General features: G+C 36.8%; 1 protein-coding gene across 4 annotated transcripts in view; it reads right to left on the bottom strand.

The window, feature by feature from the left end:
• Positions 1-2,294: 2,294 nt before the first annotated feature.
• Positions 2,295-18,128, bottom strand: part of LOC131426476 (RNA-binding protein MEX3B-like) — a 98,465-nt gene continuing 82,631 nt past the window's right edge. For all 4 annotated transcript variants that reach the window (XM_058589236.1, XM_058589238.1, XM_058589237.1 and 1 more), the window contains one exon: positions 2,295-16,661. In XM_058589236.1, coding sequence (XP_058445219.1) covers positions 14,886-16,430 — 1,545 coding nt within the window. In that variant the 5' untranslated portion in view covers positions 16,431-16,661 and the 3' untranslated portion in view covers positions 2,295-14,885. The remainder of the gene's footprint in view (positions 16,662-18,128) is intronic.

Raw genomic sequence — 18,128 nt, 5'->3', positions numbered from 1 at the left:
AAATTTAGAGTAAGAGTTACTCATTATTATTGATGGCAACTACTCAATTTTTGACGTTTCCATGTATCATTTGAAAATGAGTAACTAGTACTCAAACTCTGAGTAACTTTTTCTAAGCGTGTATACACATTCAAACATCAGTCAAGTTATTAAACGTATTTATAACAAATAATTCATACCTTCGCTATATACTATTGGTTTTTAAATAGTATAAATCAATGCACAAATCACCTTGTTACAAACGTCTAAAATATGGTAATCCTGAGCTTAGCCCGTCAGTACAACATCACCTGCAACTCCATCGGTGAACCAAAATTAATAGAGAACTGCTTGACATACTTTACCTACCGAGCACTTGACGATTCAAATATTTCATCCACCCACTCTGCATGAAGACTGGCGTTGACTGAGCAGAAAAATGTGACAAAGGACATATTTATAGATTCCGTTTTTGTGCGAAAGTTAGTACTGTGCAGAACGGTGTGGTTTTTTTTTCATGCATAATGCGTAGCCTTCCTGTACAGACCGAAGCCCAACTGATACTTAATGAAATGGGAGATGTGAACAGCGTTGTCAGGTTGCCTGATTTCTTGCTTCGCCAGACACTCTAACTAAACGGATCTTTTGCCAGATTTTACAAATTTAACCAGATTTGTCGCAGATTTTGTCCGATCTCAACAGATCTTTACGGGATTGGCCTCTATACGACACCTTTTTTTTTTTGGGCTCAGTGAAAATGCAGCCCGGTCAAAATTTCCTTGTACATAGTTAAAAACAGACAAATCCAGATAAATTTTTGAGCCATAGACAGATTTTTTAACAAATAACATGGCAACTCTGGGTGTGAATCAACGAACAAAAACGTCGGGCGTGTTAGAGGAATCAAAAGAATGACAACATTATTGCATGCTGTGATTGGCCCGTGAAAACATAGATCGATTAAAACCGGGTTTTCAATAGTGTATTAATGAATTGCTTCACAGGAAAATTTCGGCTGCCCTTCAATCATGAACGTGATTTATATATTGCTTCCGAAGGAGAAAAAGTAATGTTGGTTCCGCAGGAGCTACGTGTTTACGGAACTGTTCCGAATTTAGGTGTTAAAGAAAACGTCCACTAGAGGTTTGTGTTTATACGATGAGCTTTAACAGCATAATATATAATAAATTTCTTGGTCAATTTTTTTAGCTTTGAGAACAATACTCCTTTTACATTTTTCTGCAACAATGTTTATTTATTTAACTCGTTTGTTTGAACGTTCGATGGTCCGTTTGGTTTCCTCTCCGCGCATCTCTGATTATAACAGTGTCTATAATTTGAACTTAATAAACAAAAATAAGTACAAATTGCTCACTTGAGCTTAAAATAGTCTGCATGACGTTCAGCAACGAACTAGTATTTTCTTGATCCAGAAACTATTTAGTAAACTACTACTCTTTTCAGGCGCGTACCCAGAAAAAAATTTCGGGGGGTGTTTCAGAACATGTTGATCAATTTCCATACAAATGGAACTTTTTATTTAATTATTTGAAATTTTTTTTATTGTGGAGTCGTTTGTTGAAAATTATTCATTTTATTTTTTACTTATTTGAAAAAAAGAGTTTACATAATATCATACTTTTTTGAGTTTCGGAGGGGGTTTGAACCCCTAAAACACCCCCCTGTATACGCGCCTGACTCTTTTCATAGTACGATTGTTAGAGATGTATATTTACCTGGTCTAAGAGTTTCTCCTTACTTACGAGTTTGCAAAGCATATCCAACAAGAGAATGACACAATTTTGCCTGCGCTATTTTGACAACTGTCAAATTCCAGCCAAAATTTCTGACAAGCGGGGTAACGTTGAAGACCAATCCTTTCGAGCAGATGAACTGGATAAGGTAGTAGATTTCAGTCAATGATTGTGATACCATTAAAATAAAACACCATGCAAGATTTTTTTTTCTGCTATAATTTCGTATGAAAGTATTTTCTGTATTTCTTTCCTCGAGGAAAATACATAATTTATCCCGTTGTTCTAACTGTCACTAAATTCTGCATAGAGTGGAGTGAATGTCAATGTGTGAGTGAGTGTGAGTTCATTTTCTTTTTTGCTTCTTCTTGGTTATGTTCTTCGTATTTCTCCCGCATGCACACACCAACATACGCAATGTTCGTAGCTCAAAACAAAACCCACTACGACCGGTACCGACCATTCCGGAAAGGGCCCCCAGTGGGGGTGAGATCATCCTCGTGCTCGTCTCGAAGAAGAATGCAACCAGACTTGTGTGGATTTTTTTGTTAATGTGTAACCGTGTGTGTATGTGTGTGTTTGTTTCCTTAGTGGCGAGTATTGAACTCCGACTCCGGAGTATAGTCTTGTTTTGTTTTGGTTTCTCTCAGTTTCTTTTATGTGTATATGTTTGATAATGGAGTTTTACGGTCTTAAATGCATTCTTTATCCTTTCAATTATTATTGTGTTTTTACCTTTTTCTTTCTCTCTGTCCGCTGACTCTACATAGAAATAAGTGATTCGTTTACTCTGCATGTAAGTGTATGGTTGTATGTGTTAGTGTTCGTTTTTTTTCTTCTTTCTTTTTTTGTGGGGTTTAAATCGATAATACCGGATTTCTTCTAACAGTACTGAGCGTTGGTTCTCTACTTGCTTTTAAATCTCCTGTTTTTATGTTGACATTATTGTATGCTCTTGTTTTTTTGACATGTGTGAGTTGAAATAGTTATTTTCGTTCCGCTCGATTTCGTCAACTCATTTATTCACTGATGTTTTTTTTTTGTTGTTTTTTTTTCATTCTCTCATTCATCGATTTTCTTTTTGTTATCTAAATATAATTATCTTATTGGGCGTTCTTGTCTTCTTCTTTTTTTAAATCTTTCCTCTACAAAGTGTGTTTTAGTGAATGGGACGATGCTTTAATGGATGCTTTCTTCTTTTAGGTATGCAAGTACGTGTTTTTTTTGGTTTACTCCTGGGATGACATGAAATACTATAATGGATGAGGTTATGATTTTGCTTTATTCGCAACAATATAATTCTTTACTTAATTTTCCAGTCAGTTTTTATGTTTTTGCTTAAATTGATTTTTTTCTCTATTTATTCTTTTACTTTAAAATAAAAATAACACGAAAATGTTTCAAGTATTTACCGATCGCATGAGTGCTATTTTTTTGGATAAACTCGCTCAATCTACCGGATCTATCTGACTTTAAAATCCGTTTCCAAATCGGGCATTCATGCGGTTCAAAACACGGATTCGAATCAAAATTCTCTGCTTCTCTTGGTTTTTTTCCTCATTAAATAATCCTTTTGATAATATAGTATATTTTCGTTTAAATATTTTATTTAATATCATATCTGATTTGTTTCCAAATATAAATCTATTATAAATGCTTTTGTTTTTAGTTTAATATCTCTCAATATATCTCTGCTGCGTTGCCATGTCTGTATGTGTAATTTTATGCACCTCCGGCTGTGTGTGTATGTCTGTGTTAGTGTATTCCTACGTGTATATTTATTTGCTTGTTTTAGTCTCTGGATCACATTTTATATGCGCATACACACACACATACATTTCGTTTTGGGGGATAAATATACTCTAGCGGCTCAGCGTTACTTCCGTTACTGCTCACGGTAATTTTCATTTTCTAATATCAACCCAAAAACTAGAACTGCTTTCGACGTCCTCAGAGAACGCTTCAGTCATAGGATAGCATTTAGCATTCATTGCGAAAAGCTGGTTGCACTGGGAAGGGTTGCCGAACACTCGGTGAAAACTTGCGGTCAAACATCACGCAGTTCAGTCTAGTTCGAGATATCCGTTTACTCTCTTCCAACAAAACACTAGCGCCATCTCACCATCTGACGTGAGCTTACCATGGTCATTACGCCAGGCCTACTGTGATGGCATGATTTTTTCGTTTCTTTACCTTCGTGATCTGTTGTGAGAATTTGCTGAGGGCAGTATGGCAGTCGTTTCTTGTCCTACTTACGCTTTCGTTGGATGATGTTTTAGGGGAACAATGAGCAAACGTGAAGTGCACTGCTACAGTCTCCGTTGCTGATGCTGCTATCTGTGTGTATGAGTGTTTCTTTATTCCTTTCTTCTACTCTAACGCGGCGAAGGTGAGTTTCTGAGTATTTCTTGGTAATTTGGAATAAGTTTATCATTTTCAATAAGTACTGTAATTGTTTAATGATAATTTTACTGAAATGGTGTATAATCCTGTTTGTTTCTACACGCAGATTTTCTACATTGCAGTTGTTACTGTTTCCATTTTTTTTCGGTAGAGTTGGATGACTTCTAGTTTAAATATATCAACCTTTTTTTGGGTTTGGAGATATAAATTTTTTTTTAGTATAAAATTGAGCTCTTAAACGTACGTTTTGATAGTGTTAGTGTGATCCGTTTCGATAGTAAGTTTTAATATTCTCAAATATGCGCTCTGGTGATTGCGTGCTACTTTTGGACTTTTATAAGTATGGGAGTAGGATTCGTATGTTTTAGAAGAAAGGTTCGGAATCACCTACTCGTGTGGGATAAAATGTATCTGGCTATCAGTATCAAAACTCAATGTGCTATAGATAGAAGTTGAAGATGGGCCAATTAAAAAACGAGCCTTCGTGTGCGACAAAAATTCGTACTTGAAATGGTTTACACTGGGTAATTCACCTACTCAACATTTAACGTGAAATGAATGCTAGAAAGTCCAATTTGGAACGCTTTAAATTTTGTTGAATGAGAGATGTTTGGTATAGCAGAAAGTTGCAGTTCCATGTATTTTTTGTTTGTTTATATTACAACGACTTTGGACCTTGAAAGTTGGTCACTTCTACGAAGTAGAATCTACCATCCTAGACTGGCTGAGCTTTGATTAATTTAATGGCCTGGAAAGAAAAAACCCGACTCTCGAATAGAAGATTCAGACTGCGCGAAATTCACAAAAATATAAGCAGGAATAAACGACTCAACAAAATGAAAAACCATCTGAACGTAAATATTCCACTATTTCAGAATTTATTATGACATTAACTACTGTTAAATTAAGCTCCAGTTGTTACGTATAAACAATCGAATCGGAAAATGGAGATTCTTAAAATTCCGAGCGAATTATACACTATTTATTCTACTTTTCGTCGGCTTGGTAATGTGAAATGGCGGAATTCCTACTGTTAAATTATTAAACCGGTTGGTAGTTTGCAACAGAGACTAAGTTCGATGCTTACATTCCCACTTTGTCTCAAAGACGAACTGAGTAATGAATTCTTACTCGACTGTTCGTTTTTGTGAGTGCTCAAACAACCTGATTGGCAGTGACATTTCAAATGTCATTGGATTTTCGCTCATTTAATGCATGTATTAGTGTAAAAGTCAGACGACTTACGCCATTTCAAAACACTCCAGCTAGAGGAATGTACGATACTGACTAAGATTGTTGGTTTCTAATCAATTTCAAGAGTTCATGCTGGAATTTAAGGAACAATTGGTCATTTACTAGAATTGTATATCCGAAAAATTGGTTGTTGCAGTGGATTCCGCATTGATTCACATTTCTAACTGAATTCGACGTGGAATGAAATGGAAATTTTTTGAGCATTCGGATTTACTTCGGAACTCATTCCGAACAGATAATGTCAGTTGTGCCAAAAATTAACTCAAGTTAGAGTGGTCTGTGATTTTTCATGTATCATTTGAACAGGACCCCTCGATTAACTCGGTTCGCTGCAGAATGTGCAGATTTCTTCTCAAGTGCTGACTTTTTAAAATCGAGTTTTTCGCAGACATTCGTCCAAATTTACAGACTTTTGAAATAGCCACGTTTGAACTATTTACCTGGCATCTCTGATTCACTGTCAGTTTCAGTCTTTTGAAGTCAAACAATTACCCGCTTGCACGTGCCTGGCAGTTACAGAACCCCCCGCTCCCCAAAGAAACTGAGAAACTGGCAACGCCTGCCAGAGGGTTTTTCCAAAATGGCAAGAGTCTGGCAACAATGCAACAACCGCTTCCGGCAGAAAGCTTCGCCAAGCGCTTATAAACGGTTCGGTTTCTTGCCATACAAGGCGGGTAAGACCGTTTTGAATCGGTTCTACGCCTTTGATTTAAGTTTTTCATTAGAAGTACAAATGAGTTTTACACTACCAAACATGGTATGCAAAGATTCTTTTCTCAATATACCAGTGTTTTATTTTATTTACGTGGTCTCAAGACGTTTTCATTTTTGGATGTAAATGCAGGAAAAGCGATCTTGCAAGACGTGACGTGGCGAAAAAATTAAGCAATTTCGCCTGCAAAATTTTGACAGCTACTGGAATCTTGCCAGACTTCTGTCTGCTGTCAAAATTTCTCACAAGCGGAAAAAGCGCGTTGATCACTTCATGCACGGTTAAATGAAACTACTCATTAATGAGTACCAAAAATACCCAGTTGTCGCAAAATGAGTACTTTTCCAATTGAGGAAATGGGTAAAAGAATATTCATCTCAGTATTGCTGTTCCGCAAATAAAATGGTTAAAATTCAACTCATTAATGGTCACGGTGTTTGCAATTTGTTAATAGTTCCCTCTCAGCAGGCGGTTCTATTTTGTTGATCGTTGAGCGCTTGTTGAACGATATATTGCACGAAATATTCGTTCAGTTTACTGGAACGGTTTGTTGTTGTTTTTTTCTCTTGCAAAAATAGTGTGAAAATTAGGTGTTACCTCCATATAGAAAGAAAATTTGTTGTTATTCTACGTGAAGTAGAAGTATTGTGCAGGTATGTATTGTTAGTTTTAAAAAAATAAATGGAAAAAAACTTCAGAAATTCTCCAGTAAAAGTGGTCCAATGGGGCTCCAACTCCTCATATTAAAATTGACTCAACAATGGACCTCTGTCTGCCGGGTTTATTGAACGAAAAAAAAATGGCATTCGGTACAACGGTCTGTTTCACAATCGACAAACGAATGCCCCGTGTTGGCCTCCCGTTGAACGATTGATTGGACGTTCATTGGACCAATGCTCCAACGTATTGGACCAACGAAGGAACACCGTTGAACGTTTTTTGCTAAGAGGATTGAATAGCAAAGGTTAGGGCATATTCAGTAGTGTTCTAGTTCTAGATGAATAATTTATATAAGATTTAAAATTTAAATCTTGAAATTATAACAAGAAAGCCCCAGTAGCGTTTTACTCGTGTTTCAAACAAAGAAAAAAATAGAACGGCAGTTTAAGCCAGAATTAAATTTTTCAGAAGAACTGTTCGAATAAATAAAGCTAAAACCGTTTGCTGGGGATATGTTCATTCCAATTTCAGTTCTATTATAGATCTCCCATATAAAACTTCCAACAGCAGAATTTAATCTTACGTTTAAAAAAATGGATGAGCTTCAATCCAGCTTCGATCAGGAAGTTGACTTAAAAAAGTATTCACCAAAGGTCTCATGCATAATCAGCATGCTTTCAAACAAGTTTCCAATGGTAAACAGATATAATTGAAAATAAAGAATGATTCAAACCTTGTTTGGAACATTGATCATTATTCCAGATTACAAAAGATAATTGCTTCGTATGATGAAATTAACCTGCATGGGGATGAAAACTAAGGAAAATATGGAGCCTAATATTGGCATACAAGCTGAGCTAGCAGTTCCATTAATTAGATGGGTTTCGGACACTCAATCCATCAAGGATTATAACCTGTGGAAAAGAGTCAACGCTATCGATACGTTCGTTAAATTGTTCGCAGTGTTTAATTTGCTAATTCAGATAAATTAATTAAAAATGGCAAATTTGCTGGACGTGTTTGCCTACAAAATAAAATCATAACAGTAATCGTTTGACCGTTTAGAACTCGTGCTCTTTGTTCAAGTGAAAATGCAGAAAAATCAGTGTAACGTGCAGCTTTCGTATTATTTTATTATTACACAATAATAAACGGTTTAATACCACCTACTGGTTGTAAATATTCAAAATTATTGCTTCCTTTTTTTCCGAGTTTCCAGCACTGATTTCTTTGTCATCCAGTTTCTTTTGTGGAAATCCCATACCCATATTACCCATATTTTGACATATATAGACAATACCCACTTTTGAATAAAAGCCTTTTACCCATCAAATGAGTTTCCCCAATTATGTCCGATATGGGTAGTATAATACTCATTTACGACCACTTTCATTTAACCGTGTGCGTATTTGCCGTATTTGAACAGTTCGTTAGTTCAAGCAAGCCATGAAATACATCACGTGTTCGATTTTCAATTTGATTTTCTAAAATGGAACTTTCGGAACTGCATTTAGCGGCTGTTTCTCCGTAACATAAGTGCTCAATACAAATTTTATTGATAAATTTATTACGAGATTGCAACGGCAAGGACACGAAAGGTGTAATTCGATTTGGAAACTACGATCTAACTATCTATTCGCCAGCAGTTTTTTCCTCAGGCGGCAGACAGATTTAACCAGATAATGTAACCAGGGATGCCATCTATACAGATTCATCTGTATTGTACAGACTTTTATATGCGCATGCAGATGTACTACAGAATACAGTTTCTAAATTTAATACAAATTTCACAAGAAAGATGACAAACATTTCCGTACGAGCTTTTTTTCTTTTTGGATTTGATTGCAGTGACGGGATAAAAGTTCTTGATCTTGATTTTCAAATGTCCGCAAAAAGAGTGCTGGCAGAGTTCCGGCAAGAGTGCAACAACCGCTCCCGGCAGAGAATTTCGACTAGCGGTTATTAGCGGCTCTGTTCCTGCCAGATCTCAGCCATACAAGACTGACAGGACCGTTTTGAATCGGTTTTTCATTTTTAGAGCCTTTGGTTTTATTTTTTTTTCATTAGAAGTTTAAATGAACAAATGCCCTACCCAACATGATATGCAAAGCTCCTTCTTTCAATATACCAGTATTTTCATTTCATTTACGTGCAGGATTGACGAAACTCAAATGAAGTCGAACAGAAAAAAAGAAGGAAGAGCGATCTTTTAAAGACACGTGGCGAAAGAATGACGCAATTTCGCCTGCAAAATTTTGACAGTTTCCGTAATCTTGCCAGGATTTCTCACAGGCGGGCGTACACGGGGGGTCGAATTTCCGGCAACCGCTAGAAATCCGCTGATCTGACCCTTGATGTAAAAGCAATGTAATCGCCGGTCATCGATTTTTTCGAACCGATTCAAAACGGTTCATTAAAAACTGATAGACAAAATACTCGGTAGGAAACGATTCCTGCATTGTTACTGGACTTTTGTCAGAGCTCTGCCAGAACATCGTCACAAGTTTTCTTTCTTCTGTTGGTAAACCTGCCAACTCTGTAGTACGGAGTCTGTACCTGCGGAACGGTTTTAAGTACAAGTCGAATTTCTACGATGAATCAAGAACTATCTGATCGTAAGATACTTTACCAGCTTAGCTCAGGACAGAATGATATCGTCTTAGACCGCATCTCAATGATCGTTTTTCACTGTGTTGAGCCGTAGAAAATATAAACGGAACCAGCACGTTTGTGTTCTAATCTCGGGGCCTATCGCCCCCGTCAGTTTAGAATGTAATATAAACTAAAAAACAATAAACAAATTTTAAATTTAATCTTCTTTGTATTTCTGTTTTTTTTTTCTTCTTTTTTCCTTTCTTTCACTTCGCTCCGGTATACCAAACTGCCACTGGCTTATACGTCATGCTATACTGGGTTTACTTCTGCTTCGGTTTCATATTCTTTTCTCCATTAGATATTGTTTTTTTTTGTTTTGTTATTAAATATTTTTCTTTAATGTAACATAATATCATTAGTTTTACTGTCTAGTTTACTATAATATTTTCACTCTTTTCTTTTCAATATTCATTTATTATTGGGCTCACGGTTCCCTCTGTTTATTTATGCTTATTTTCATCTGCTTTTTTTTTGCATTCTCCGCTCGTTTCACATGATCCGAATCTGGTTCAGCTGCAAAACGGCACCTTGCTCGCTCCTTAACTGCTATCTTCACATCTAACGGGGCTCTAGCTCTTTCGAATATAAATATTTAGATAAAAATAAACTATATAAAAATAAATTAAACTTTTAAACGGTAAAAATAAAAGCACTAACAAAAATATAATCAATCAGTTTTCAAAGGGTCTTTTTGTTTCACGTTTTTTTTGTTGTTTCAATTATTATTTATAGTTAATCGTTATCCAATAAGTAATGTTGTTATGCTCTTGCTAATTAATAATCAATAGGGGTAATGCTAAAATCCAATTGAATTGTCAAAGAACTACTATACTTTAGGGAATAGGCGAAGTGCGCACACAAAAGTCCACTCCGCCATCATAATCTCTGGTTTCCCACTCTTTCTCCGCCTCTCGTATCTATCTCCCTGTCTTGCATCTCCTTTTGTAATAATTAGAGTTAAATATATTTCTAATTCATAGTAATAAAATCAATCTCATACGATATAATATATTAATAATGAACTTACTCTGTCTGTCTTTCTCTTTCCATCTCTCTATAAGTCAAGGATTAATCTTCTGTTTTGCTTACTGTTTTCGAGTCGTTTCTTTTAATATTCTTTTGTTTTTATCTCACATCTAGTTCGTAGTCTCTTCAAGTTTTGTTTTGCTTGTTTCGCTTCACATTTAAATTTATTATTTTTTTTTGCATCTCATCTGTTTTATTCCATTGATAATAATTAAATATAATCATATATAAATATATATATATACTCCCATATAAATAATTTTATTCATATCAATAGTTTTTTTTTTCAATAATTATATTTATTACTTTCTGTTACTCTGCGTTTATATTTTGCGCCACGTGTTTTTTTTTCTTCGTTTTCTGTTTTCACGATAAATTCTTCTCTTCACGTACGTACACCGCTTTCGCCCGTCGGCATTTTACCCAAAAGTTACACACATAATAGTGATAATAATAATAATAATAATTAAGTAGTATTTTTTTCGCCTGCTGCTGCGGGCGAAAAACAATACCCCGGGGGCTAAAATTGCTTCTGTCAATCGCTTGATTATCGATTTAAGTTTCACTTTTTTTTTCTTTTAATTTCTTCATACATATATTCCCTTAACTTCTTGTCCTTCTCACAAACAGAAAAAAAATATTTCATCAGAATTTCAATAGATAAACAAAACCACAAAACTGTGTAACTGTGTGTCTAGTCGTGCACATTCGGCTGTAACAAAATGGGGAACGAATGTTGATGACTGTTAAACATAGGTTTAATGCTTTTTATGCGTTTGTTTGTCATGCAGCGCAGGGATCCACCTTTGATCGTCAACTGCTTATAGATATTCTTTTATTTGTCTTAATTTGATTTTGGGATGGTCGGTGGTGGCATTTTCGAACACAAGACGAAGGAGCGATTCATTTTTATTTTCTGAGATTTTGATTCTAACATCGGCATAAAACTGGACATTCAAGCTCAATTCATAGTTTATCCACGGTGGTGAAGGTTGACGGGCCGTTTGAATAGTGCTTTAAGCGGCCCTTACGAGAAACAATATTACTCGGTTGATTTTTCAAAAGGCCGTAAGAGCAAGTGACAGTTTCTCTTTGTTTACTTCTTCCTCTATTAATTACCAAGCGGTTTTCACGTTTATCACTCAGCTCTTTGATACCCATAATCTTCAACTTCCAAACAGAATGATAAAATCCAATAAAACCTTTATAATCACGTCACAAGAATCGAAAGAGAATGTAAACAAAGAGAAACTGTCACTTGCTCAGGCGGCCGTTTGAAAAATCATCCGAGATTATTGTCAATACAAGGAGTATTGACAATACTTTTGATCGGGTAAGAGAAATTTCATCGGATGGACGAAGATATTGTCCATCAATCCGCCAATATTCTCTCTCCAGAAAGAGGGGGGAGCATAAAAACAATTGACAGATTCTCTTTGTTTACTTTCTCTTTTGACTATATCTGCGTTATTATACAATTGTTCGTTACATATTTGGTACTGTTAAAAGCATGGGAATTTCATTCTATACGAATATTTTCTAAGTACACGTGAAAATTAAGGAGATATTAACAAAAGAGAAAGTAAACAAAGAGAAACTCTCATTGGTTTATGTGACCTTATGAAATGTTGACGTCGAATTGTTAGTGCAAATCCTCGAGAAAAAAAATCAGAAATTAATGAGATTGACAAAAATAATATAAAATGTACAGTGATTTTTCTTGTGAACAATCAATCGCCAAGATGAATGATTTTATGAAAATGGATGCATGAGTGATGAATGAGTAATGGCTAGCGATTAATTATTGATGATAATTGCTGAGTGAACGATGATTGATGAGCGAGTGATGATTGATGAATGATGTTTCTTGACTTATGAACAATAATCTATAGTTCAAGCTTCATTATTTATAATTCATAACTCAAAATTATATGTTCAAATAATAATTCATAACACTTTACTACAATTCATTATTCACGATTGATACCGTAATTCTCGATAATTCTTTCCAAATTCCGCTTCGCAAATTCGAAGTAACTACTTCTCTTTACCTGTTTCGTCTTCTATCACCTCAGTCTAAAACGTTCCTACGTTCACATTTGAATTACCAGTTAAAGATTACTTCTTTTCCGGTTTTATTATCTTATAAACAACTTCCAACATATTAGTTGATTTTGAACGATTTTGTTTTTTGTTTAGTTGAACGATTTTGTTTTTTTTTTTTTTTTGTAATAACTTTGTGAGCATCAGCAATTGAATCAAGTCATAAATGTCCAACCGATTCAAACCGTTCTGATAGTCTTGTATGGCAAAAATTAGCTGGAACAGAACCGTTAACGACCGCTAGACGAAATTCGCAGTTGGAAACGGTTGTTGCAGTGTTCCCGGACTATTGCAGGCAGAATTCGGGCAGACATAGCCAGTCGTCGGTGGGGAAATCTGCCCACCGCGTAAACAAAAAGAATTACTTTCTTATGCGAGCTTTTACATGAACCTGAGATTCAAAATGCGTGTAATTGTACACAGTCTAAATATACTTCCTTCCAGATTTGTGCTCGATCATACGAAGACTGGCTTGAAATACATAATTCATAGTCATCTCATTAGTGGAGTCACCATGTTATTTTACAGATTACTCGACGTTCAATCAACTAATTGTGATAAAATCGAACACTACATGTTTGCTTCGACTTTACAAAGCAACACCACAGTAAAAATAATTCGAAAATTGTTCAATACTGCTGTTATAGCTTCGCGGAACTAATTTCATCTTACTCTTGAAGTCAAACTATCAAACAGAGACAACATATATCAATCTAACTAATGGTTTTCGTATATGAGATACCCTAGATCATTAATAATAATCTACTATTAATATCTCCTAATTTTCGATGAATTTCTCAAAATGTTCGAACCTGTTAGAGTTATGTGTTCTGAATTATAGTTCATTCCAATTTTCAAAAAATTGGAATGAACTATAATAAAAAAAAGGTAAAAATTTCAAATATCTTCTGGTAAGTATGAAAAAGTCTGTAAACTCAAAAAAAAGTCTGCGGACTTCAAGTTCTCGCGGTGATTTTCAAAAGTCAATCGGTCGGTGATTTTCAAAAGTCTGCAAACAAAAAATGTCGGCCTGCTTATTTTAGAAATCTGCAGACCTGACATCTGTTTGACACGAACATAACATAACCTCACGTATGTCGTTTTCGCTTGAGGAAGCTGAAACTGACCCAGGGTAGTTCCATCAAACAAACACTTTTAAAGAAACTGTGACTGACCCGTTTTTTCAGTTCAAACTAGGTTTGAAACTGGTTTCAAACCAAGCAAAAACGACATTAAAAATAAGATGGTTGAATGTCGTTTGGCAGCTGAAAACTAATTCTTGGATTTTTTTCCCAAAAGCCTTATAAGCAAGTGGCAAACTCGCTTTGCTTACTCTCGTCTCCGATTTTTCTGAAGCGACTATGAATATTGACATTCATTTTCCAGCTCTGACCGAAATTCAATGATTTCAGTCATCGCTTTATACAAAGACGTAAGAACGGCTTATTAATAATTATAAGAAAAAAAATACATGCTTATACGGCCTTTTGAAAAGTTTATCGAAAAATGAAAATGTAAACAAATCGCCGATAGCTGTCAAACATCACGTGAGAATCAGGAGACAACAAACGTAGAAGCAAAATAGCTATTAACGTAACAAAAGTAGGCTGCGAGAGAGATTCTAATTTGTCGTTCTACGATTTCGAAAACGTGTTTTCAATTAAAAATTCTTAAAATTCATGGTTGAATAGGATTTATGCAGACTGTGGCAGTGACGAGTGATTTTTTTTATGACAGAGTTGATAAATTATGAATTGAACCATCCGATTGTGGATTTATCGCTGACTGTCAACCGACTGACACCTGAACAATAATTACTCGATCGGTCCCGTTAGAAAATAAAACCACCACCTTCCTTCATAATACTCAACAAGGATTATTTAACAAATGCAATTTGAACACAAAAAAAAATTATCTTCATTTACCTTTTCTTTTTTTTTCGTTTAGTGTGTTTTTGTTATGATTGTTTTAGAACCTTTACATGTTCGTTCTCTAATTCTCTCTTTTACTTCCGTTACCACTTTCCGAGTCACTGAGCGATTCCGTCCTTCTCTTAATGCGCGTTTCTACTCGCTCGTTTCGCCGTAATTGATTTTTTTCTTCCATTCCTAGCGTCTACTGATAAAATTCGATCAGAGGATTTTGTTTTTTTAGTTTTCACGCACTACTTGCCTGGCCTTAATTAAATTCGAGAGAAAATATAATCAAAAAAATATATATAACTAAAATAAAAACACATTAAGTCCACTACTAAGTAAATAATCAGATAAGCAATAATAGTAATAGTAAATAGCATGGTGAGGGGGAGGGGAGGATTGAGGCAAACACCCCTCAGCACTTTATCGCTGGAAGATGAAATCATCCGGCGAGTAGGACACCGAATTTCGGGACGACGACGGTAGCGTCCAGATGAGGGACGAGTTGTCCGTGTCCGTACCGATGCCGGAGCCTTGGCTCTCACTGAGATTTTCCCAGATATTCCGGAAGTCCGGAACGCTCTCGATGAGTCCACCGTTGCTGCTGTTGCTACTGTTGTTGCAATTGCCGAGACCTCCACCCAGGCCTGACAGATGCGAGTGATGATGCGGTTGTTGTGGCTGCTGATGATGGTGTTGATGTTGCTGATGGTGATGTTGGTTGATTCCGTTGCCACCAGATGGTGGCGTCGTCGGCGAATTGTACGCCGAGCTCATGTTGTTGAAATATTCCAGAAGGTTGTCGATGATGAACTGATTGGTATCGAAATCTGCCGGCAGTCCAATGTGATGTCCATGCAAACCATGTAGACCACCGCCTCCGCCACCACCACCACCACCACCTCCACCACCGCCACCGCCGTGGTGCTGCAGAAGATCATGATGTCCGTTGGTCAGTGTGCTTTGGGGCGATGTGGTAGGATTACTTCCACCACTGCTGGAACTGCTGCTACTCGAACTGCTCGAGCTGGAACTACTGCTGCTGCTTGAACTAGCACTGGAACTGGTGGCCGACGTTCCCGCCCGTGTCGCAATGTGTTCCTCGATCAGCTGTCGGGCCGTGTGAACATTTGTCGGCAAACCGGTAATCTCGAACACCGACTCTTGGTTTCGCTTTGGAGTTATAATATAGGTATTGGTTTTGAGCTGAATATTCTTGATGGTAGCACCTTTCGGTCCCACCACCAGTCCGACCACCTTCTGCGGTACCCGAATCTGAATCGTAATCTCATCCGGTGTGCTGTATCCCAACATGTTCCGACTTTCCGCCAGCAGTGCCATGGCCTGCTTCTTCGACGAACGCAACGTACTGAAGTGATCGGCTGCCGACAGAATCTCCTGCTTCGCTCGGGTCACATCCTCCTTCGTACCGGTAATAACAAATATCGGTTCCTCACCGCGAATCGGTGTTTTGATGAACGTGTTCGTCTTTGCCCGGAGGGCCTTAATCTTGCAACCTTGGCGACCCACAATTTCCGCTACATGCTCCGAGGACGGCACCGGAACACACTCCGTGTGTGACTTATATTTGACCGGTCGTTCTTCGACCTTCGGCGTTAGCCCGTTGATCATCGCTACGAACGTATCGAACACCTTGGAGTTCTGCTGAATCAGTTCATCCACTACGGCCGAATTCGAATCCACACTACCAAGACTCAATGGTCCACCACCACCACCACCTCCACCGCCACCTCCTACTCCGCCGCCACCAACGCCTCCTCCACCACCACCACCACCACCGCCGGGACTGAGACTGCCACTACCGACACCGACGCCCAGATGCAGATCCTCGAAGTGGGACGTCAGCTGAGCCAGAGTGGTCGTCCCCGGGGGAAGCAGCGTCGCCGTTGCGCTCTGTCGGTTATCATCAAATGCAAGAGAGAATTCATCCATACTGGCAGAGGACATTTTTGTGCTGTTGTGGGATGTGTGTAATTTTTTGAAGGTTTTTTTTTGTTTTTTTTGCTAATGTTTAGTTGGAAGTGTGTGTAATTTTTGTTTCCGAATTGCGGTACGTGGTTTGTGTAACAAATTTTGATTATCCGATCGGGGTCCGATTTTTTTTTTGTATCCGATTTTTTGTTTTTTTTTCGGTTGTTATATTAGTTTAGCAATAACGATATTTCACTAGAATATACACTAACGGAAAAAAGAAAGAAAAGAAAAAATAGAAAAATTAAAGTTTTGATTGCTTGTGATTGGTTTTTTAGGGGTTATGTGAATGTGAAATAATCGGAGGTGGGGATGTCGCAAGCAAAACCGTAAAAATCATGCGTGCTAAGCTACAGTTTGAAAAGTAATATTTTTCTCTAAACAAAAATGCTATAAAATTGGTTGACTACGAAATACGAGCAGCTGATATAAAATTTCCCAAAGAAATGTTTTGGTTTCTCGAAGAGCAGAAGCATAGTAGGCCTAGCTAATGCTAATTGTTGTTTTGATTTGAGAGAAGCATGACGCTTGTCCCTGACAATAACCTCAAAAGTCGTGTTGAATAACTAGTGGACCTTACACGATCATTAAAAGTGTCATTACTAATGGCGTTTTCGTTTTTAATTTGCACTACACCGGTGCAGTGCTGCACTGAGGCATGAATAAACGAACACAAATGACGAAAACATAAACAGTAACCATTGACTACAATAAACGATACCATTGCACAGAGCTACACCAAACTTTTGATGAGTGCTACACCAGTGGTATCGGTGCAGAAAAAGTGTAGCACTGGTGTAGTGCAATTGGTAAAAACGAACGGTTTAAGTGCAGCTTTCGCTACACCGGTGTAGTGCAATTTTAAAAACGAAAACGACATAAGAAATAATATCATTTTAATGAAAGCGTAAGGTACAGTAATGACGAGTTCTCCATGCTAATTTGGAATAACATTACTTAGTCATCATTGAAAAGGACAAAAATAATTTTCGTGTAAGGGCCGCTACTGGATACAATCTTCCAGCAGATTTGGCTCCTAATTTTTTAAACCTTTTTTTCTGATTTGGCGGTAAAAAACAACTGTCAAACAGACAAATAAAGAAAATTGAAGCTGGCGACGTGAATAATAGGTAATTTCATTTCGAATTGATTCCTACAAATTTCTTATATAGTGAAAATATTTGTATAAAACATTTTCTTCGTTCTTTCTACGTAGTTTTCATTTCAGCACTCTAATAAAATTGCAAGTTCCCTTGAACCGGAATACTGACAATGATCGCAGAAAGTATATAAGTAGCAGCTATTTTTTTCAGTATCATTCATTACTGGACAGTATGTCTAAGCCATCTTCCAGCACTTGTCATAAGATTTTTTTTACGAAAATGAGTTTTCATTTTAATTTTTACTAGTTTTCAGTAGAATTTGCCGAACAATCAGTATTATTTTACAGCTTACGACTGTATAGCGGCCCTTACACGATCATTGAAAGTGTCATTACTAAAAAGTAATGTCATTTTTAATGAGCGTGTAAAGGTAAGTAATGAGGAATTTTTTATACAAATTTGGAATGGCATTACTTTAGTTGTCATTAAAAATGACAATAATAATTCTCGCGTAAGGGCCGCTTATAATTATGAATTACATGAAAAATTTACGGAATGTCAGTATTGAATG

This window comes from Malaya genurostris, chromosome 1, assembly GCF_030247185.1.
Source record: "Malaya genurostris strain Urasoe2022 chromosome 1, Malgen_1.1, whole genome shotgun sequence".
NCBI classification, from domain to species: Eukaryota; Metazoa; Arthropoda; class Insecta; order Diptera; family Culicidae; genus Malaya; species Malaya genurostris.
Note: the sequence above shows the minus strand (reverse complement) of the source record. Positions and strands in the feature narration are given on the sequence as shown.